This window comes from Molothrus ater, chromosome 1 (genome assembly GCF_012460135.2).
Source record: "Molothrus ater isolate BHLD 08-10-18 breed brown headed cowbird chromosome 1, BPBGC_Mater_1.1, whole genome shotgun sequence".
Lineage (NCBI taxonomy): Eukaryota > Metazoa > Chordata > Aves > Passeriformes > Icteridae > Molothrus > Molothrus ater.
In genome coordinates this window covers 133390294-133411001 of record NC_050478.2, presented here as the reverse complement: position 1 = coordinate 133411001, position 20708 = coordinate 133390294, and the positions used below count along the sequence as shown (strand labels likewise).

At 37.0% G+C, this 20708-nt stretch overlaps 1 protein-coding gene across 1 annotated transcript in view; it reads left to right on the top strand.

Moving 5' to 3' along the window:
• SLC26A7 (solute carrier family 26 member 7) overlaps positions 1-20708 on the top strand; it is a 68693-nt gene that overhangs the window by 35714 nt on the left and 12271 nt on the right. The window contains 6 exon segments of the mRNA XM_036379161.2: positions 1495-1642; positions 3682-3795; positions 7069-7146; positions 8623-8718; positions 15420-15526; positions 17681-17747. Of these exon segments, the coding sequence (XP_036235054.2) occupies positions 1495-1642; positions 3682-3795; positions 7069-7146; positions 8623-8718; positions 15420-15526; positions 17681-17747 (610 nt within the window).

Below are 20708 nucleotides of genomic sequence, written 5' to 3'. Positions count from 1 at the left end.
GAGAACAGTCTCTGAAAAGGTCAAAGGAGTTTCTGAAATAAGAAATGGTAAAAATCTATTTTGTTTTTTTCTGTCTCCTGAAACACTCTCTTACAACTCAATTCCATGTAAACAAGTTATATGTGCATAGATATCATCAAAAAATGCATCCCTATGCATTTTCATAGCTTTTTATTGCTTTGTGGAATAAAAAGTAGGTACTAAGTACTTTATGATGTATGATAGGATGGCAAGACGCTCTTTACAAGATTATTGCAACCTGCTTTTTGAGGGTTGGGTTATTATAGCAGAATATTCTCCACCCATATAGTAATTTTAGAAAATGCAGTTTCTGAGAAAATGTGAAAGATTTAATTATGCTTAATCTAGAAAAGAACATTTTTACTGTAGTTAATTATACACTTTCCTCCATGACCTTGAAAAGAAGGCAAAAAAATTTCAATATAATTTTCTAGAAAGAGAAATTAGATTAACTGTCAGAGAAAATGTTCACACACTACAGGTTGGTATGGAAGAGCACAGCTGTTGTGTACACTCCTGCTTGGATATAGGAGGGTTTCCCTAAATTTCACAAAGTACGAGTCCAAGAGAGAATGAGTGCATGTGTGGCAGCTTGCACTGAAAGAGATGAAATAAGGGACATTTCTGAGAAAGAATACAAAGAATACAGTTTCTAAGTATTTAGAGCATGCTATGAATCTGAGACTAAAACATGGCTAAGTGTGCCCCTTCTATGTGTAATGAACAAGTAAACTGTATTTGTGCAAATTTAATCAGGAATTTATTTTCTGTCTAACCTCATATAAGTAGTGTTGAAAAACAGAAGCAGAGCCTGAATAATTCCTGCATATTTTTAGGAATTTATCCAAAATATCTAACTGCCTTGTCAGTGGAGAGCATCAGAAACTTTAAGAGCACAATTTGGTTTTCAGATGGTGTGATTTGTGCTCTGGAAAGACCAAAGTCTTTTCGAAGAGTTCAGAGACAATCTGTGGTGATTTGGTTCATAACTTGAGTAGTTTTATTACAATCCCCATTAGATGGAATAAATGTCTGTACTGTCAGTAACCGACGGGAATACAAAATTTTTAAAGATTTTAATTTAACTTTACAGGAAGGCCAACTATATTAAAAAAGGAGAAAACATGCAGTAGTCTCTTCTCTGAACATTACAAAATTAGTGAATGGTTGCTAATTTTATTTATCAGTTGTGGAGTTATTTTATCAACATCTCTTTATAATTTCTCAAATTGAAGTTTTCAAATTGAATACTCCATCTGAAACTGTTTCATCTTCTACAAATTCTCTTCTGCTGTTCCCAACAGAGAGATCTTATTAATCTAAAATATTGCAAAATGTCACCTTACAAGTTTACAAGTAATACAAAAATTAGCTGTTCCTGCAGAGATTGCTTCTGTGGTATTCACATAAATTGCAGGTATATAGAGACTACGTATCAAGTTTTTCAAAAATTACTGTCCTTATTTCTTACAGGTTGCCATCACCAAAAGCACCACCCATGAGTGTCCTGCCTGAAGTAGTCACTGAAGCTTTTGGAGTGGCACTGGTTGGTTATGTAGCCTCACTAGCTCTTGCTCAGGGCTCTGCTAAAAAGTTTAAATACACTGTGGATGACAACCAGGTAAAGCTCTTTCTCCTTAGTGTCACTGAGCCTTGAAATCACCATTCAAGAAAAATGTTCTAGATGAATATCCAGCAGGAAAACTTATGTTCCATATAGCATCCTAACAGCTTCTAGTGTTTACAGTAACACCCAAGTTTTGTTTAAATTATCTCTGCAGAATGCCCTCATTGGTTGAACTGCTCTTTTGGGGAAGATCATCCTTCAGGACAATTTTGTAATGCTACATTCAGTGCAGCATTTGGGTATTAATGCATTTTTCACTGCTCTAAGATGAGACAGCTTCTCCTCTGGCAGTTGAGCTCTTATAGACAAGCTGTGATGTTAAATCAGCCACCATTAATGAAACAAAGCAATTCTGAAACAAAACCAGGTACTTATAGTCCCAGGACTTACCCAGATGTTATAATAACAAATTATTTATTTATGCAAAGTAGAAGTCTCACCTGAAATAAAGGTTTATTTGTATCTAAGAAGCTGGGTGAGTTCAGAGAGTGCTGCCAGATTTACAGCCAAAGGAGATTTTTGTTCAGAGTTCCATTTTGCAGAGGACATGCTTAAATAAAAGTGGGCAGTCTCTACACTACCACAGTGCTCCTCATGGTGGGTGGGTAACTCCAAGCCTGCTACAAATCCACGGAGAAGCTAATTCAAGCACTGTGGGAAGAAAGGCTCAATTTCAGATAACTGGCACTAGTACTGTGTGATGAAAATGTTGCCTCCACCTTTATGTTAAGTGGTTTGGGATAAATGGCATAGGGTTGAATGAAGAACAGTTGTTTTGCAGCTGGAGGTCTATTTGAACACCCTATCTTGACAGGCTGGTCTTGCTACATCAGGTCCTGCCCTTTACAACTTGTATGCCATTGGAAAACACAGTGGGAACGTTCTTGGCTATACAGGTCTCTAAAATATTTCTCAGTTCGAATACATTGGGCCATGAATTTCCATTGATGCTTCAGAGCCATCTATGGAGCAGAGGGAGAATGCTTTGAGCTTAGTGCAGCTCAGACTTCAGGGAGACACACTGCTTTGTTGCAAGGCACTCCATGGAATGCAGCAACCTCTGTGTCCTTCTGCACTTTTGGAAGTCTTGTACCTTACACAGGTTCATTACTGAAGTCTTGGAAACTCTGTCTATGTCCACATCAAATAATGCATCACAAGAGCAAAACCTCCATGAGAGGAGAGCAGTGAGGTGGTGTGGCTGTACTGCCTTCAAGGACAGGCATAGTGCTGGGCACAGGGGCCCGTGGGGGTGTGAGGCTGCAGGGTGAACTTTAAGGGAGTGCTGCTCTGTGCTGTGAACACAAACTCATGAGCTGCTGTTTTCCTGGCTGGATACAGCACCATTTTCCTACACATTTTCCTCAGCAGACCAACTTGCTCCTTAAAGTCTGTCGATGCTGGGTGGCCATGGTGGAACACTTCCTTAGAAAACACTGCTCTTAGGCTGCACATACACAGTGGCTTCTCCACCTTTTCTTCTATGAATCCTTTGTTCAGACATGGCTGCATTTTGACTGTGAACAAACATCAAATACATTTGTGATGAAGGGCAGCGTGCATAAAGTATGGCTACCACACCATTACACTTTCACTAAAACATGCTCTAAAGGAAAAGAAATCAGTGGCCATCTTCTTCCAGTGAGCCATGCACCAGAAATGATCTGGACAGTTTCCAGACACCAGTACTTGGCGCTCTGGCCAGTTAAAAAGCAGACATGGATCAAGATGTAAATATTTTGGTTGAACTTAATCTTCAAAGCTTAACAATAGCATTTATTCTGGGAACAAAATGTCCCTCCTGCTTTTGATGAATCTGGTTCAACAGCTCTATCATTCAAATTAGTTCTGAGTTGGGAGAAGATCTATTCTGTTGGGAAACCCTTTGTCATGTACCTGTGGGATTTTTTCCCTCAAAAATATGTCCATCCTTTATTATTGCTAATATTTGCATAGGGGACTCCTTTGTTGGCAAGAGGCATTGAAATGACAGCACAATAGGAAAAAACATCTTCTATTTAACAACTTTGCAGGAATTTTTGGCTCATGGCCTCAGCAACGTGATTCCTTCATTTTTCTTTTGCATACCAAGTGCTGCAGCGATGGGACGGACGGCACTTTTATACAGCACGGGCGCCAAAACACAGGTAATGAGTTTCAAAAACACAGGCTGTGAAAAACACAGGCTTAGAGTGAAGTATCTCAGAGAATTAAAGCTGTGATTCTGCTCACTGCAATTTGTACTGATTTATCCATTGTATTTCCCTAGCCTCCCTTTTCCTCTTTCCTGGGTATGCTCTGCCCTGTCATTTTTAACAATCTGCATGAAATTGCATCTGATCAGTGATGTCTTCCTAGGAAAGATAATGGTTCCATTTATTAATTTTTACCTGTTTCATTCAATATGACATATAAGGTCTGTGGCAGCAAGGAAGTTAGGAGTTGTATTTTCAGACTGCAGGAAACTGCATAAAAGCCCTTTAAGTTTATGTGAATTTGTCAGCATTGTAACAAAAGTGCCCTCCAATGGTGTTTAATGGATTTAATGCTACAGTCTAAACCGAAGTTTAGGAAAAAAAATCACATTTCATTTATCTGATTTAATTTATCTTCTATCTGATTTCCAAAATAAAATGAAAGTAACCTTTAGAGCTGTTTGTTAAAAAAACACAAGTAATCTCCCAGCTTCTGCCTTGTGACATGGTGTGCTTGTCCTATCCCTCAGTGTACACTGAGCCCACAGAGATGACATTTAGATTTTTGAGGATGTTTGTTGCTATTTCCTACTGAGGAAACTAAACTCACAAGCTGTTGTTACAGTAGCTCAGGAAAGAGGGGACTGTAGTTGCTGAGAATGATAACTGTGACCCTGTCAGCCTGTCATCTGTCCAAAATGTGCTTGGGAACAGGAGAGGTGGCAAACCACCTGGGGCACCCCCACAGCATTGCCTCTTCCTCTGAAACTCGTGGGCCCTTCAGGGGCAGCCTGCCAGATCAACGTCATGTCCTTTGCTATTCTCCCAGGAAACAAGTGACAGGACAAGAGGAAACACCAACAGGCTGATCCAGGGAAGGTTTAGATTAGATATCAGGAAACTTTTCTTCACAGAAAGGGTTGTAAAGCATTGGAACAGACTGTCCAGAGTAATGGCAGACTCACCATCCTGGGAAGTTTTCAGACATTGTGTGAATGTGGCACTTGAGGACATGGTTTAATGGTGAACATGGTGGTGGTGCTGGGTTGATGGTTGAACTTGATGACCTTAAAGGTCTCTTAACCTTAACAGTTCTATGATTCAATGATTCTAATTTCATTTTATAGCTGTTTCTCTTGCCTTGTCTTGTATAAAGGACATTAGCTGCAAGGAAAAAGTTCATGAGGGACAAGAATAAATACAATCCATAGGTAGTTTCTCCTCAACCATGCCTTGCAATTATTTCCCATGCAGATGCCACAATATTAAGGAATTATACAGGACTTTACTCCAATAATCTACATGTTAAATAATTGCTAATTAGCCCACAGAGTACTTTGAACTCACTTAATCATAATGCATAATCTAACAAATAATAATCTTGAAAAGTATTTATATGAAAATATTTAGCTACCACTTGGCTATTAGTTATTTCATGTATTTTAATTGAATTTTATGTCATACAATGAGCTGTCATCCTCACAGACATTCTCTTCTGTAATCTGTTAATGTCCTGAATGTACAATTTACAGTTGTACTGCATCATTCTGGCTTTTCCATGGGAGATTTGAGGTAACCTGTAGACCTATAACCTTGAGGCATATGGGGTACTTGAGCACCCTGGCTCTGGTACATGAAGGGAAGGACCCTGATAAAAGGTTATTCTATACATGAAATGGAAAAAGAAACCACTATAATTGATTTCAAGGCAGCAAATACACAATAAAACCCTGCTTAGTTTACCCATTGGTTTCACAGTATAGCAGTGCCTGTGTCTAAAAGTTAAGAGTGTGGTTATGAGTTAGCACTATGAGAGTATTTTATTATGCATAACAAACTCTCCCTTGCCTTCCTGGAAAGCAACATATCAGCTTAATGCTCTCCTTTGTGGCTGTCCAGACAGAATGAGGAGATGACAAGATCATCACTTGTAAATATTGGTCAGGTCATAGGCAAAAAGAGGCCTTTCCTTAACTTAGAGGGAAGTCAGTTTGGCAGAGCACATGGAAGAAATGCAAAGAGCCTTTCAGGGGCACAGAGGAGTCCTTTTTTCTCAAATGGCTATACCTGGATTGCAGTTTTGTCATTTGTTCCTCAGTGATAGATTTTCCTGGGAGAAAAGAGAAGTGAGGAAATCTATCATGGACTAGAAACGTCCTTCAAATAGAATCAACACTTTTTTTCTTGCTCTTCAGGAAGGCAGAAAGAGGGAAAAGTTCCTTGTGACTTTACCAGCAGATTTTCTGTCCCTTTTTATGTAAACACTCTGTCTATCCTTCTTGATGGTATTTTTAAGTACACCATGACTTTAATTTTCTAGTGTTTTAACAACTTGTCTGGTTTTGTTTTTAACAACTTGTCTCTTAAAATGAAACCTAATTATTTTAGTAAAGAAACATATTATCAATATAAAAATAAAGTGAGCATCTGTCTACTTATCGTCAAAAACCTTCTGTGAATCTGAACTGTATATTTATAAGAGCAGAAGTACTCAGTGAGCACTCACAGCAGAATAGGACAGTGCAATTTTACTGTCATTTTCCATCAGATTAATACCATATATACTGTGAAGAAATATGTAATTATTAGTCCATATATTTTTTCTGAATTTATATTACTTGCATTAGGTATAATCTTTAATGTACTTTTAAAATGGTACCTACATTTTCTTGAGTAAATACACTGATATTAAAACGAAATTGTTAGTGGTTTCTGGTTTAAAAATAGTTTTCTTTTAGTGTTAATCCCAACAAAAGAAGTCAGAAGTCTTCTCTTGTGGAAAAAATGATAGCATACATAATTCTTGCTTAGTGCTATGACAGATCTGTTATTTAGTACAACATGGGGTGCATGGCTATAAATAAGTTGCAGAATGACAGTGGGTGCTGAGAAACTTCTGGGATGAGACATTGCACACACACGTTCCACTTAATACCCAAATGTGAAAGTGTTGCTCTGATCTGTGTCAGGGTGCTGGCAGCAGGGTCAAGCACAGATGTTGAGATCTCTCACCTATCTCATCACTGTAGTTGATTAAAGGTAATAATCAGAGATTAAAATTGAAATTATATGCATCTGCAATCCACAGATACATTAATAGCTAACACCTTCAATACCTGATTCTTGACTTTGTCTACAATATTTTAAAATTAGTCCTTTTCACAATTCCTTTTATTGTTTTTGTTGTTAGACTGAATGATCTGCAACTCCTGTTTATTGTTTTAGGTGGCTTGCCTTATCTCTTGTGTATTAATTCTTGTGGTGATCTACACAATTGGACCTCTGCTGTACTGGCTTCCTATGGTAGGCTACTTAACTTTTTTTAAGATTAAGATGTCAAATATTTTCTAAGGACAGTTTCTTTCAGGGAAAGACAGTGCGACCTTTAAAACAGCTCTATTTAATTTCAGTGGCCAAAAGAATAGTAAGGGTATGATAAACATCAAAATCATAAAGTACAGAGGTGACAGCATAAGACATATAGATTTTAGACATATATAGTTACTTATACAGGCTATCACATCAGAGTATAGAAGTGAATTTCTCTTCTACTTACTTTTGGCAAGTAGTTTACGAAAAATATACACCCAGGTCGCTGTAGATTTGTAAATTGACAAAGTGTTGTAGAAATTAATGAAGATTAATGATATTTCTCCTGATATGCACATGATACACAATTTTGCTTTTCAAATAAATATGACACAAATTATTTTAAATAGTGATATAAGTTTAATGACAAAAAGATTACAAAGTATTCTTATATCTCTGTCATACATCTATGCTAATACTCTTTAAAGCAGTGTGACATCTTTTCACATAAGCTATATCTAGCTTTTGGTATTACAAATTAATAGTTAATTTTAACTAGAGGCATGTCAAAGCTGCTAAATACAGCTCCAAAATTATCCACGACTCTGCTATGTATGTACATGAAGTTTTAACTCAACTATGTTTTAAACTTGCTTTGTGCCATTGTTTACATGATGTCATGCAAGTTCTCACTTTTCAAACACAGATCCATTTATAGCTTATTTTAACCATGCAAAGTAAGGACACTTAAGAAGGGTACACAATATGTCCTGGGTTTTTTGCTATAATTCTTCTCTACTTTCATTTGTTTTCATATGGATTATAGGTAAATTTTGACCAGTTTCCTGTAGGTTTTTCCACCCATATTTTAAAAATACTTTTTGGTTTTTGCTTTCTTGATAATTTATTTCTCTTCTAATATGCTTTTTCAGCCCCATCTATGCACTGTAAGTCCATTGGTTTGTACTCCATTATTTTTGGCTCTAGATGATTTCTTCATCCATCTCCTCCTCCTTCCTGAGACAAAGAACAAAAAAAATATTTTTTTCTGCTTCAAAATTAATGAACCTTTGCCCTAGAGACCTTCTCTAGGGGAAGGGAAGGAAGTGAGGAAAGTGAGTTACAATTCTTCACTGCATAGAAGTTGAGTGATGATTTGCTTTTGAGTCCTTCAGACTGTGACAGAATGCATTTGGTCTGATGAGGCATGGAAGAGTCTTGAGTAGTCCTGAGGTTTCTGTCATTTTTCTCTCAGTTAGGTAGCCTGTAGATTGCCTTCACAAATAAAATGGGGATAGGGGTGGTTGTTGCTGTTAGCAGCTGTCACAAGGACACCTGTGCTTATCCTATTTTCTAAACACCTACCAGTTTTTCTGTAATTTAATTATGATATTGACTGCTAAATAAAAGAAACAGCATTTGTTTTCACTAACAACTATGCAAATGGCTTTTGTGTTTATGTCTTTGCAGTGTGTGTTAGCAAGCATTATTGTTGTGGGCTTGAAGGGGATGCTAATGCAGTTCCGTGACTTAAAAAAATATTGGAATGTGGATAAAATAGACTGGGTAAGTAAAACTTAATCGAAGGAGGTTTTCCTGAGACCATTTGGCAAACATCTGCTAACTAAACTTCAACAGTTCTGTGGCCCTAGAAGAAATAAGTGCAAGATATTATTAGTAGTACTTTTTGTGCACCATCAGCTCAGAATAACAGCAACTGTAATAGCAGTTGTATTAAAAAATAACATTTTAACAAACGATAAAGAATCAAACCGATGCTAGAGATGTGTATACAGAGAGATCAAGTTAATATGAGCAAATATGTGTCTAATTTTTATGTCTTTCCCTATCTGTTTAACATGCTTTTGTTATTGTAGCATTATTGAAGAGATTTTGGTAGCATCCTATCTTCTGGGAATAGGGAATGACCACACAGGTCAAACAGAACTGGAAGCACTAGTGGTGCAGGAAGATAAATATTGAGGGGTGCTGTAGGTAAATTGCCTTAATTCTTTCAGATTTTGCAGAAATCTATTCTATCTACTGTTTGAACACAGTGAAAGATTCTGCACTATAAGAGGAGGAATACATCTGAAAAAGAAGATAGGTGAAGAGATAGAGTATGAAAATTTAGTTTAATGCAAAGTCTAAATAGTCTGAGAGAATTTGCAAGAATTCCATAGTAAAGATGAATCCTGGATATAAGAAGATTCCTGGATTTCTCTTCTGTGGGAGATTTTGGGTGCAATGGCCCATTAGTGGAACCAAAATTTCTGCTGATGTCCTGCATATTTGAGTTAACAATATTCAGAAAGGTATTTTGGCCACATAGTCCTTGTCTGTGGTGGGAAATACAGGTAATTGGAGTTGATAGGACTTTTTTGAATCCATCAGTTACTTAGCATTCTATAGAAGTAATGGTTAAGTCTAGAAAGAATAAAACTCTTTTTTTTGTTAGACTACTGCATTTTAGTAAGGGAAACAGAGCTCAGTAAGCAACATCAAGTTTGTCTGTGAGATTTTTCGCACTTGGTTGCAGAAAACTAGAGGTTAGAAGACTTTTTTTTGGAAGTTTCTTTTGTATTATCAGAAGAAAAGTTCTGTATTTCCTGAAATATTTTCTTCCTCAAGCAGTAAAATTCTGAAAATATTTTCTATCTCTTGTTTTGTATTTGATCTTCAGCTTAACCCATATTGCCAATGACAGAAATTATGGATGATGTGGATCAAGAATTATTTTGGGAACAATGGACTTGAAAACATTTAAGTCATTAACATTTAAACATTGGTAGTTATGGGAGATAGATATATCTTCTCCATCAGTTCATTGAGATAATAAGTAGCTATACTTTCCAGCAGGATATTTTGGAATCTCACTAGATTTGACATGTCTTCACAGATAGGCTAACCTGATTGATTTTTGCTTTTCTGGTTTTGGCAGAAAAGGTTGTGTGAGTAGTTAGTTATTACATCTCTGACATCTGTCATCATTTCTAAGAGAGGTTATAGAACGGGGGAGTTTGCTGGGTTCATCTTTTTGACTAAACATACTTGAGCAATGATTTATCTTCAAGTAGTTTTACCATCAGTCCTTAGCTTGACAGGATAAATCATCTTGCCTTAAATAGCATAGTTTAAAGAAAGGCTATAAACATTGATCTTGCATTGCTGCCTGCTCTGAGGAGCCCCACCAAGGCCAGTGATTTGTGTAACTATACTGGTTATTTTTGGCCTGAAAGGATTCACCCCAGTAATTGACAGAACACTAGAAATGAATCATTCCATCACCCAGGTTATCCAAAGTGTTCTGAAGATAGAAACCCTGACAAAACATTTGGAAATAATTAGCAGTTGTCCTTTCTGGAACTGATTCTTTAAAGGGTGTGTGTCATGTAGAATTGAAGTCAGGTTTGTTTTGGTTATAGGTCTGGCAAATGATTGTGCATGGAAACGGAATATTATGGAGTTTGTTACCTTGTTCCTTCACACTTCTTTAAGCATCTCATTAGACACAAATGGGATGAATATATTTATTTGTTGATTAGTTCTCTATAAACATGATCCTTTTAAATGTAGAAGGTATGATATTGTTCAGGGGTTGGAGTTGAGGAAATTCATTGGTTCCTCGAATCACAGGATATTCTGTGTTTCTATGAAATGTCTTCTTTCAGCCATGGGTGGCTTTTTCTTTCAGATTTACATCCTGCCTCTCAAATCACATTTGATTACTTTTCAGCTACTACCCCATTGTCTTTATTCCAGAGGTTTCTTTCCTGCCATTTGAACTTCAAATGTCTCCTGCTTCTGTTAAGGTCTTCTGTCAGTCCCTACACCTTGGCTGGATGACTTCAACAATCTCAGATTAATAACTGCATTATTCCACTATATATGTTATACGCATAACTGAGAGTGATTAGTCTTGATCTTATTTTCTGCTTTTTTTGAGAAAAGCCAGGAAGTTAATCTGACCTTGTCTGTAAATACATCTCACTTCTCAGGTCCTCAGGTCAAAAGATGATTTCCTTGTCCTTCCTGTAAGCCTAATTTCTTATGCAGGCCAACTTTACTAGCTTGCTGTTTTTATTCTCCAGCTTGATAGGGCTGGTGATACCTGTGATATTCTCCTAGTATTACTAAAAAGGCCAGTGAAGTTCTTGTTAACTTTTGATTTTAAGGCTCAGGATCACAGATAAGCTGCCTTTTAAGACAGGCAAAAATACTGCCTGGCAATGGACTGCTGAAGAAAAATGTTCTCTTTGCTGTTAACAGTTGGACTTGAAAGTAACCAGAGATGGGAGGAAAATATTTCAGAAGGTGATGTTCTAAGTGAAAAATTATAACAGAATAAGGATCACTTTCATGAGTTAATTATATACCAGGGATTTGAGAAGTTCAGCAATGAAATACTCTCACATTTAAAGAGAAAAAAAATGTTTTAAAGTTACATATATGTCTTGACCAGAAAATGACCACAGCTGAGACAAAGCCAGGTTGCATGCCTGACTTTTAAAGCAGAAAGAATGGCCAGAATTTATGGTAAAAATGACACATTCCCAACATGGTGTTGTGATGAGAGGCAGGTATGGATGCATGAATCATAATTGTACGCACATATATTAATATTAAAGTACGTAAGGAATGCTACTAATTCAGCAATTAAAGTAGATCCAAGAATGAGGGTCTCATTTTTGACAAGTATCCTCCAATCTGCCATTGTGAAATTCTGGGACACGTATCCAATAACCTGTTAATCTATTTTGTCAAAACACTTAGAGAAAAGGCCCTAGAAAGGATCTTCCTTGAAATCTGGAGCTCATTAGTGCATTTTCTTGGGGTTTTTTAGAACTTCTTCAGATACTATCCTCAGGAGGAAGATGACCTCTTAAATTTGTTCATCACACATGGGTCCTGATTCGTGAGAGGGCTCTGAGAGCTCTCAGGGCTCTGCTATGCTTTACAAAGAGAGAGCTCTGCTCTGCTTTCCTCTACAAAGTAGGAAACCATCTCTTCTATGAGATGATTATTTTACATCAATGATTCTATCTTATGGCATCCTAGGGAGATTTTCTGCTTTTCCTGCTTTAGTGAATATGCTAGTGTGAGTTACATTACTTGTGCTGTAGGTGGTATCAAAGAACTACAGTACCACTTTAGGATCATTTAGGATCATTTAGGTTGGGAAAGACCTTTAAAGAACCATCTAATCCAACTGTTAATCCAACACTGCCAAGTCTACTCCTAAACCACGTCCCTAAGTGCATTAGGTAGTTCCCACCCTATGGCTGTGGTGGGCTTCACTTGAATGCCAGGTTTTCATGAAGGGTGTGCTGAGGATGAATGCACACATCAGTCATTTGTCTGCAGAAGGATTTGGGACCATGGCCATGTCACTCAGTCCTTTGAGCCAGAGCCTCCTCCAGGACTCCAGCATCTACTGCTGAGACAGTTTTGGAATGAGCAGGACTTTAATGGGTTTCTTTTGGCTCTATGCTGGAGGGCCTCTGTTTGAGCAGCTCATCACAGCCTCACATTACAGACAGCAGAGAACTGGTCTGCTGAGACATGTTCATCTCTTCCTCCATTAAGCTACAGCATAACCAGGTAGGAGTTAGATGAACTGCATCCTAAATTTTATCCATTCTGATAACCAAATCCATTGATTATGGTAGGAGACTAGACAGCTGTATTGCAAGGAACCATTCAGGCAATTCAGCTGATCATCTCCTCAGTTTGTAATGAAACAAGGCAAGTGCATAATCTGCTTTTAAACTGGTACATAAACACTTATTATCACCGTACCTTAGCATTGCATGGTTTAGCCCTAGGTTCAGAAAGTATTCTGCAACTTGTTTATATGATTTTTTTCCTACCAAATGCAGATTTTACTGTCCTCAATGGTGGAAGATTAGACTTCATGAAATGGAAAGTCTAGAGGAGGCAGCTGCTATACACAGTCACTGTCCCTTAAGTGCTTCTGATACTTTCTGATACATACAGGGGTTGACAAAAATCTATTTCTTCTGCTTGTTTATTTTCTCCCTCTTTAGAGTTTTTCTTTAAATTAGTACAGTACTTTGAAGGTGGATTTTGTTTTGGTTTTTGATATTAGCATGTGCCTATAACATATTATTGCTAAGATCTGAAGATTGCTTAGATTCTATCTGTCCTGGAGTATGCAATAACCATATTGAAATAAGCTGCCAAGGATAACTTTGATATTTTTGTCACTTCTATGTTGAACTTTGCAACAACCATGAATTAAAAAAAAAAAAAATTCTATCAGATGAACATCTTTCTACAAGTTTGATGCTACCCTAACTAAAGTAGAACTGTTTTCAGGCCAATGCAAAGCACTGAAAGGGTGGTTGATTAATGAGAGTATGATTGTTTTGGCTCAGCCTCTACAACAATGGCAGTCTCTGATTACAGTTAAGATGTAAGGTACTAGGCTGCTGGAGAGGCACTTAACTAGCTTCCTCAGTAGTCAGCAGTACTTAAACATTTCTGGCTTTGATTCTTCCTATGCAGATTTTGTATTGAGTTTTTATGCTGTTTTCTTCTGAGACATAAGAAGTTTGCAGGCTTGCAGCAGTGATTTAGTCAGTTGTGATGAGGTTCAGGTCTGCAGCTGAACTGGATTGCACTGGAGTGGATTCAGGTATTGTCAAGGATTCAGCCTTATTAAGATAGTCTAATTCTTGATCTCACTGATTTTCAGGTTTTCAGTAGTTCTGTCAGCCTTTTCACATTCAGGTGAGCTTCTTTATAAATGTGAATTGGATTTATAAATCTTAGCATTACTTTCTTATTCATTAATCAGACCTCAATATCTGTTGTTCATAAAGGTGGTCTTTGCAAATATATGCACAACACTTCACATAAGATGTCATGTCAAAATACAACTAGTGATTAGGGACAGTTTCAGAGGATGAACTGCCTCCTTACCTAGCAGCCCTCCTGTTGAAGAAATTGAAAAGTCTTTTGCAGTAGTTAGGAATCTTGAAGACGAGGGAAGAAAAGGTTTCTCAACAGTCTCATAACACTCTGTCCTCTGTGAAGCACCAGTTAGCATGGTATGAATTACACTTAATAATTCATAAAATAACAGTTCTGAAATCTGCTCAAGCAAAATCCCTGTGCTTGGGCTGAAAGTATTCTATTGTCTCTGGCTTTCGTGAGTTAAGTGAAGGAATCAGAAAAGATAATCTTAAAAATGACTGTGCCATTGTAATGTGATCTGTTATTGTGCAAACATGAACAAGCAGCACTGTAATTCTTGAAACAGGCACCTGTGGGGATCAGTGTATCCAGAGAAATGAAAATAATTTCCAGTCTTTTTAACACCTTTTATATAAAGATTAGATGGCAATCTTGGCTTAAGGCTCCCTCAAGGAAAGAAAGATGTGCTTTATTATACCATTTAGGTTGATATAAGAAATCGAGTAATTTGTACTTTTAATTGTAAAATCTGCATGTCTCTTAGCTGTACACATCATTGTAGTATGGAAAGAAAAGTAATCATTTCTGGTAAGAAAATAATTAAGGAAAAATTGAAATGTGAAAGATTTGTAAAGTTTTTCAAAGTTTCTTTTTAAAGTGACCTTAGTTTCAGATATGCTTCTGAGTATTTTTTAAATTTGTATTTTAAATTAATCCAAAATTTTAGTAATCAAATATTGAAAGATGGGGAGGTAATATGAAATCTCACCATTTCCATTGGAAGGAATTATTTCCCCAGTAATTTTTATTTGTAATAGAGTTGTTTTAGTCAGCTGTACTCTGATAAGCGCCACTTTTAATCAGCCTCCTTGCCAATCATAATTCCCACTTGTATGATTAGTGGAAGAAAAGCTCTCTGTATGTGACCTCATTAGGGCACCTCTTTATGGGAAAGGAAAGGAGGATTTAAAATCTATGCAGCAAAGAAGGTGATGAGAATTTTCAATGTGAAAAATAAAATACAGGTTTCCAAAACAATTGAGTTTATTCTGACTTAAGCTGTTAGCAGAAGTACAAATGCTATTTTAAGTAACCCTGGAAGGAACCTCTGTGAGCACTGGGAAGAGTTGTGCCATGCTGCATGTGGTCCCCCATGGGGAGGCATTACTTTAATTGCTAATTCAGTCTTCAGTATTGCCAGTTCAAAGATCCAAATGTTCACATCCGAGAAACTTGCTTCATTTTAAAAATCTTTATTTCTGATTCATAAAATGCACATTACCATAAAATTTGAAACTAATAACTTCTTTTTGCTCCCCTCCTTAAAGAGCATCTGGGTTAGTACCTATGTGTTTACAATATGCTTTGCTGCTAACGTGGGACTGTTGTACGGCGTTGTGTGCACTATAGCAATCGTGATTTTCCGCTTTCCCAGGTAAGAAACAATTTATTGAAATGTTCCACTAGCACTTCATTATGTATTCCTTCTGCATATTGCTTCACAGTCAGGATAGACATACGGTATACTAAATTTAACAACTAAACTTCAGGTTTTTAGTTGCAGAAAATTGCAAGATAAGACAATTCAAAAGTAAAAGTCACATCTGTCCATTTACCACAGACTAAGGAATCTCTAAAACATTTTATAAAATGGCATTGTTTTGTGATTTCTCTTATTATTACACATCTGTAGGATTCATTATGTGAAGGTAGCATAAAATCAACTAGAAGATTAATAATATTTTTTCCATTAGATATTTATTTGCTCCTTAAGGAAAAAGTATGAATGGCAAGCTTAAAAACTAAGAGCCTTTATAAACTCCTAGGTACTATGTTGCACAGGAATTGGTAGTTGACAATTGCACTGCTAATATAGATTAATGAAACATAACTGTACAACTATTCTAATGTCTAACAAAATGTGTAAGTTCTGTGCATGGCTTAGAAAAGTCAGGACAAATAAACTAGAGCCATCAGAAGGTTTTTTTTGTTTTGTTTTGTTTTTTTAATTAATATTTTTTAGTTGCTACTTTGGATCACGAGTCAAGGGAAATATAGCTGAGGTTCATGATTGATTTGTGCTACAGAATTAATCCACAGCTCACCAGTCCTGGAAATGACTTGCTGCTTGCATGCAGTTGTTTGCATGAACATTGAATCCCAGTGAAATTAAGCACAATATAGACAGCTCGATTAAATGCTTGTTAAAGTTAATGGTGTTAGACATTTGTGCACAGCTTTATTCTCATAGAATAAGTTAAAGAACCAGCATGAAAATAGTTCAAAATTTCAAGGCAGTTAAAAATAATGGGAGATTGCTTCTGCTTGAATTAACTGATACTTTTGTGATAACATTGTGCTACTCAGCAAACTAAAATTTTGATAAATTCTGTAGTAAAGCAAAAGGCAAGTTTTCATGTTGTTTTGGTCCTGAGCCTGGATGTTAGAGGCTCTCCAAAAGCAGAAAGTGATGGACATTTAACACAAAAGAGCCAGATGTAGAGGAGATCTCAGTCTGAACCTGCTCTTATTAATGTAAATAAGACTCTTCCCACTGATCTCTGTGTTCAGTAAAGCTGCACATGATTGTCCACAACATCTAAAGGCATGGAACAAGATTGCAGCCTTAAAACTGGCATGGCATAGATGGGGTTAACGAGAAAATGAGTTGTAAGCCGTGCAGTCATGAGTAGAAGTGTTAGCAGAAGCGAAGCAAGGAAAATACCATAGATTATTTATTGTAAAGTTTCTGTTCAGATGTCAGAGTGCTGGATGTCGTACATGTTATGTATCAGACTGTATTAAAAGCAGCAGCAGCTACAGCTCCATTTACGCAGAGATGAGAGAACAGCTGATGTTTGCAAGGCTCATTTATCTGGCCCCAATACCTGCAAATACTCCTTGTCCATTGGCGCATCTGTCTCAGAGGATAGATAGTTCCATAGTCTTCTGCAGTTAAATGTGTTCCTGTAAATGACATGTTGAATTAGAAGATCCTAACACTGAGCTCCCTTTCCAAAGCAATTTTCTCTTTCCTCTCTGTAGAGAGCATAGGAATACTGATGCTTTCCAGTAAGTCCCCCATTTTGATAGCTAGAGTGCAATAATATTCTGCTTCATCATGTAAAGATGTGTCAATTTCAATGACAAATAAAATATCTTGGTTTTTCATGACCCACAACTATTCTACATATTTATTTTCCCTTTCCTCACAATATCATTTTTGCAGGTTAAAAATATTAATTAAATTTCTTTACTTTTGAAGATATAGATTATATATGAGCTACCTTGACTTGAAAGTAGCTCTGGCCAGCAAACAAAAATTAAAATTAAGATATTCTTCACAAGCAAATTAGAGAATTTAATTATTCATATATTCAAAGTGATCTCACAATTCTAAATTAGCTTTTTACTGTTTAAGAGGATGATTATCAGAAAAGATAAGGTCTGTAATCACAAGAATACTCCCAGATTGCATTTTTGGACCTTTAAACTGCTATGCTGTAGCTTGGGGTGTGTGTCTTTTTTGTTTCTGCTCAAGACTACTAATGATTAACTGTACAGATCTTTCCCTATATATTGATCACAGAGCAAAGACACTGAATTTGAAAAATATGAAAGAGGTGGAATACAAATACAAAGCAGAAGATAATTGTGTAAGTTAATTTCTTTTTTAACTTTCTGTTTGTGTGTGTGTTTCATGAATTCAGATTTGTTTGTTTTCTCTAGTTAGTTACCAGATCGTAACTGGGGAGTCAAGGGAATGCTTTTATGATATGACCACTTGAAATCTAAAGCCAGGATAATATAATAATATAGCTGGCCATCAGAAACTGGAATATTTTCATGGTTCTGCTGCTTGTCTGCAAAGTGAAGTTAGGCAAGTCCTCTTAGATTTATCTATCTTAGTTTATTTGTCATTTATATTTATGAATTGGTCTTTCTCAGTGTTTCCTAATTCCTAAATTTAAAGAACTATCTTGCCAGGAATGGCAAGAGCAATCTCAGCAGACAATAGCAGTCTCTGTATTATTATCACTTTTCCTGAAAGTCCTTTGGTATTTTTATCATCTCCAATCTCTTTTCTGAAACTGTTTCTCTCACCAACCCCTCGTGACCAGATTGTTCCAGAGGACATCATAAGGTTGGGCAAAGAGGGGCAGCACCACAAAATTGTTACAGACTGCTTCACAAATTTCATCACCCTGTGCACATGAAAAATGGGTGGAAGAATCTCTCCCAAAGACTGCGCCTTTTAAATCTGGCTTCTTACAAACTTAAACCAACCAGTCAGATTATTTTAGTTATTTTCATTGCAATTATCATCAAAGTTGCTTTTTGCTCAGGTCTGTGGTAAGAAGAGAAGGGTAATGACCCAGAGAGGTGAACTCCCTCCTCCAAGATGAAATGGCAGGTCAGCAGCCAAGAGAGAAGTAGAACCATGTGTCTTAGCACAGAGCCCCATCACCAGGACATCCTGCCTTTTCCACTGTGGCAGTTTCTCCTACGTCCTTTTTCCCTTCTTAGTGCTGATAGAGGGTCTTATGTATCAGTAAACTACATGCTCAGCAGTTAGTGCTTCACCATTAAGCAGATCTTCTTTAAAGAATTTATTATTTCTGGGAAATGTCTTCCATCAGAGCTGTCTTAGGCTAAAAATCTGAACTTCCAAGGGCTCAAGGGAATTTACTGTTTTGGCATGCTGAGAAACGTTGGAATGTGAAAGGTACATAAGAATGGGGAGGACTCTGAAATGTGAATGAAAAACATTGTTGTTGAGGCTGGATCAGCTGTCAATTATTATATCACTTTTCATTCTTAATAAAAATGTTGGAGTAACTTTGTCAGAGATGGGTAGCAAAAATTTGATTTGCCTGCTGTTTTTCATATCGGTCCATGAAGCACTTTGTACAAATGCCTATACAGGTTTTTTGAAGCTTAAAAAGCTGGTCCGCTGCTTTTTTCCCCCCTAAATCAGTAAGATTAATGCCAGTAACCTAAAAACAAACTAGTGTCTGCAGACAGTGGGGAAAATAACATTATGTTAGAGAAGAAAATTGCTCAAGAGCTATTACACAAAAAAAAGAAGGAAAATATGCCTTTAATTGAATTTAGAGTCACTGGGTTGCAGCAGGCATTTAGGGTAATTTTTAATGTATGAATGTTAGACTGATCCAAGTTTCCCTGGCAAGTAACTGATTAGACATAAACAACAGGACTTTTAAACATGAAAATATGCAAGCTTAATGATCTACCCTGCCATTAAGGATTTATAGGGGTTATTTCATCAATAAGAGAAAAGACACTTTAATGTGGAAAAAATCAAAGGGTATTTAGAAAGTTATATGAAACACATTTCATCCCAGGCGTTCACTGGCACTGAACTCACACCCGAGCAGAGGCAGTGCTGCGCAGAGTGCGCAGGGCAATCGCCCCGGGCCTTCCGAGGGGTGGCTGGAACAGACACCTGAGATAAATTTCCTGCTTTCTTAGCAAGGACAAAACAAAGAGGAAGTTCTGTTGTTATCTGAACAGTTCTTGTCAACAAAGAGTCAAACCAGAGCGAGGAATAACTGGCTGGTCAAATTTAGGCACAGTTGACCTTGTCCATTCAGGACGAAAATTATACCCAAGTCTGCCATTTGCTTGATCTGGCCTTACGATTCAAGCCTTTCAAGTTTTGGACTTTGTGCTTATGGAAGCTTGATCATCACAGGATTTGATCTTTGCACTTCAGTCTTCCTTTTTTCTTATCTTTTATCTTCTACTTTGCCATGGCACTGTGTCCACTTGTCTCTACACCAAGCTGTCTATAGCATAATTTTTGTGGGAATCTGTGGGATGTCAGAGCATTTCTCCATTCAAGCATATACCATGCTTTGTTTTGCCCTTAGTTTAGAGCTCTATTCCATACAAACAGATACATTTTAACTACCAGTTGAGTTTTGCCACGTATCTGACTGTGGCAAAACTCATTTGTGGTATTTTCTGCAATCACATCCGTAGGTAAATTGCGCAAAGTCCCTACACATAGTCTGGGGTTCTTTGCCTCAGTTGGGATGTTTGAAATGTTTCCTTTATTTCATGGTCACTGTGGTGGTGTCTGAGAGATCATCTCATTCCCAGAAGTCTGAATAGCAGTCTATAATAAGGAGATAGTTTATGTGGTTTGTGGTTCCGTTTCTATTTTGCTTGAAAGTCTGTTGGGAAAACTGCATATCTTCAATGCAATCCCAAACAATTTTTAACTACCTAAAAAATGGTCTGTGTCAGCTCCACTTACTTGTGTTTGACTGTGACCTTGTTACATGATTTTTGTTAGGAAGAGAGTATTTTTTGACCTTTTTCTCTTGAAAATTCTTGATTTTTGCTTCCATTGTCACACAACCTGTGGAAGATTGGGAGTTCAGTAGAAGCAGCTTCTACAGAAGTTCCCCTACAAAACCAGTCTTTAAGCATGTCTTACTGCTGTCCAATATATTTATATATAAATATTAATATTCTTACTGGCTTTTGAAGATGTTTTATATGTACACCTTGAGAGTGAAAGAAATAGCACTTATTTTGCGCAAAATGTCTCCCTCTTGTACCTGGGGGTTTCGGAACATTATCTGGTG